The 1,523-nt window shown below is 67.4% G+C and overlaps 1 protein-coding gene across 1 annotated transcript in view; it reads right to left on the bottom strand.

Annotated features, from left to right (window-relative positions):
- The window catches only part of CRABP2 (cellular retinoic acid binding protein 2), a 5,872-nt gene extending 5,315 nt beyond the window's left edge, over nucleotides 1-557 (bottom strand). The window contains exon 1 of the mRNA XM_015827582.1: nucleotides 474-557. Coding sequence (XP_015683068.1) covers nucleotides 474-543 — 70 coding nt within the window. The 5' untranslated portion in view covers nucleotides 544-557. The remainder of the gene's footprint in view (nucleotides 1-473) is intronic.
- Between the last annotated feature and the right edge of the window lie 966 nt (nucleotides 558-1,523).

The following is a 1,523-nucleotide window of genomic DNA, read 5'->3' as shown; positions in this document are numbered from 1 at the left end:
CGTGCTTTCCGCGCCTCTAATCCTCGGAATAAAAAAGGGTGGCAAGACAGACGCGGTCTGGAAGGCTCGCCTGGAGTCTCCCCCCCCCCTGCCCCGGTCTCTCCCGGGGGGGGGAGAACGGCGCTGCTGAAGGGCTCCGCTCTGCCTCCCTCTCACGCCAAGCGCCCCCCCCCCTTTCTCGGGGTGCCAGGGGAGCAAAAGATGCCGGAGAAGCGGCTCCGAGAGATCTCACGGCTGGGGGGGCGTCCGGAGCTTTTTCAAAGGGGGCCCCCCCCGCAACTGAGGTCCAGTCTCCCTCGGCTTTCCAGGGCGGAGCCGGCCCACCCGAAGCCCCCAGCCCGCGCGGAGGAGCCGCCTGCCGCCCCCCCCCCCACTGCCCTTTCCTGGCTCGCGCGCTCTCCGTCCCGTTTTCTTCTCCGCGTGGCCCCCGGACCCCTTCAGCTCAACCACCCCCGCCCGGGCCTGCCGCTCACCCAGCGTCTTCAGCAGCTCCTCGAAGTTCTCCGAGCTGCGCATCTTCCAGGTGCCGGTGAAGTTGGCCATGGCGGGGGCGGCGGGGGCGGCCGGGCTGGTCCCTGATGCGGCGCGAGAGGAGCGCGAGCGAAAGCTGCTTGGCCGCCGCTGGTGGCTCCGCCGGCGCGCCTCGCTTTAAGAGCTGCCCGCCCGCCCCTCCCCGCCCCTCCCCTCCCGAGGAGGAGCCCCCCCCCCGCCGCTCACCTGCGCGCCCCGCCGCCTCCCGGGATCCTCTCCCGCATCCCTGGGAAGCCGCTCTCCAGCCCCGGGTCCTGAAGGGACGCCGGAAGGCTTGGACTGCCGGGCCCCCTTCATCAAGGGGCAGCCAAGGCGGGAGTCGGGCCTCGGAGCCCCCTGGCCTTCTAAAAAGGTGGGCACCGGTGCCTGGTTTGGGACCGGGACACCCCAGGCCGACGGAAAGCCCTGCCCGGCTCCCCACTTGGCGAGGTTTTAGGTACCCTGCAAATTTTAATCGGCTCCTGGCAGGGGTTCTTGCTCTGAAAGGTTTGGGGGGGGGACACAGGCTAGTCTGGAGAGACTGGTTGCCTGGGGCCTCTCCCCCCCCCCTCCGTTTTGTGTCTGTGTGCCTGTGTGTGTCTGGGTCTGTGGGTGTGTCAACTCCTGGGTCTGGTCTTGCACTTGCCAGGCTGAAGAGGGGACTAAAGCCAGCAAGAATTGAGGGGGTCCATCAGCCCCCCCCCTCCATTGTCTGGGATGAACTTCAGCCATGCTCAGGCAGCTCTGCCCTTGAAGGGGGAATTAAAGTGCCCCCCCATTCTGCCCTCCCTCCCCCTTTGAAAAGGAAGCGAAAGGAGGCTGGGCAACCACATCCACCCATTTATTCCATTAATTCCATTTATTCCTCATGGCAGCCCAGCCGTCTGGCTTTTCGTGGGTGAGTGATGCTCCCTGCGCATGCTTCCATGGGAGGATGGAGAAGGGGGGCCAGCGCCTCCCCCCAGGGGCCGGCCTGCTGGGCCAGAGGCGGGATTCTGGGGCGAGGAAGGCCC

This window comes from Protobothrops mucrosquamatus, unplaced genomic scaffold (genome assembly GCF_001527695.2).
Source record: "Protobothrops mucrosquamatus isolate PMUCROS unplaced genomic scaffold, P.Mucros_1.0 scaffold3803, whole genome shotgun sequence".
In the NCBI taxonomy this organism is placed as follows: Eukaryota; Metazoa; Chordata; class Lepidosauria; order Squamata; family Viperidae; genus Protobothrops; species Protobothrops mucrosquamatus.
This window is presented reverse-complemented; position numbering and strand designations above follow the sequence as displayed.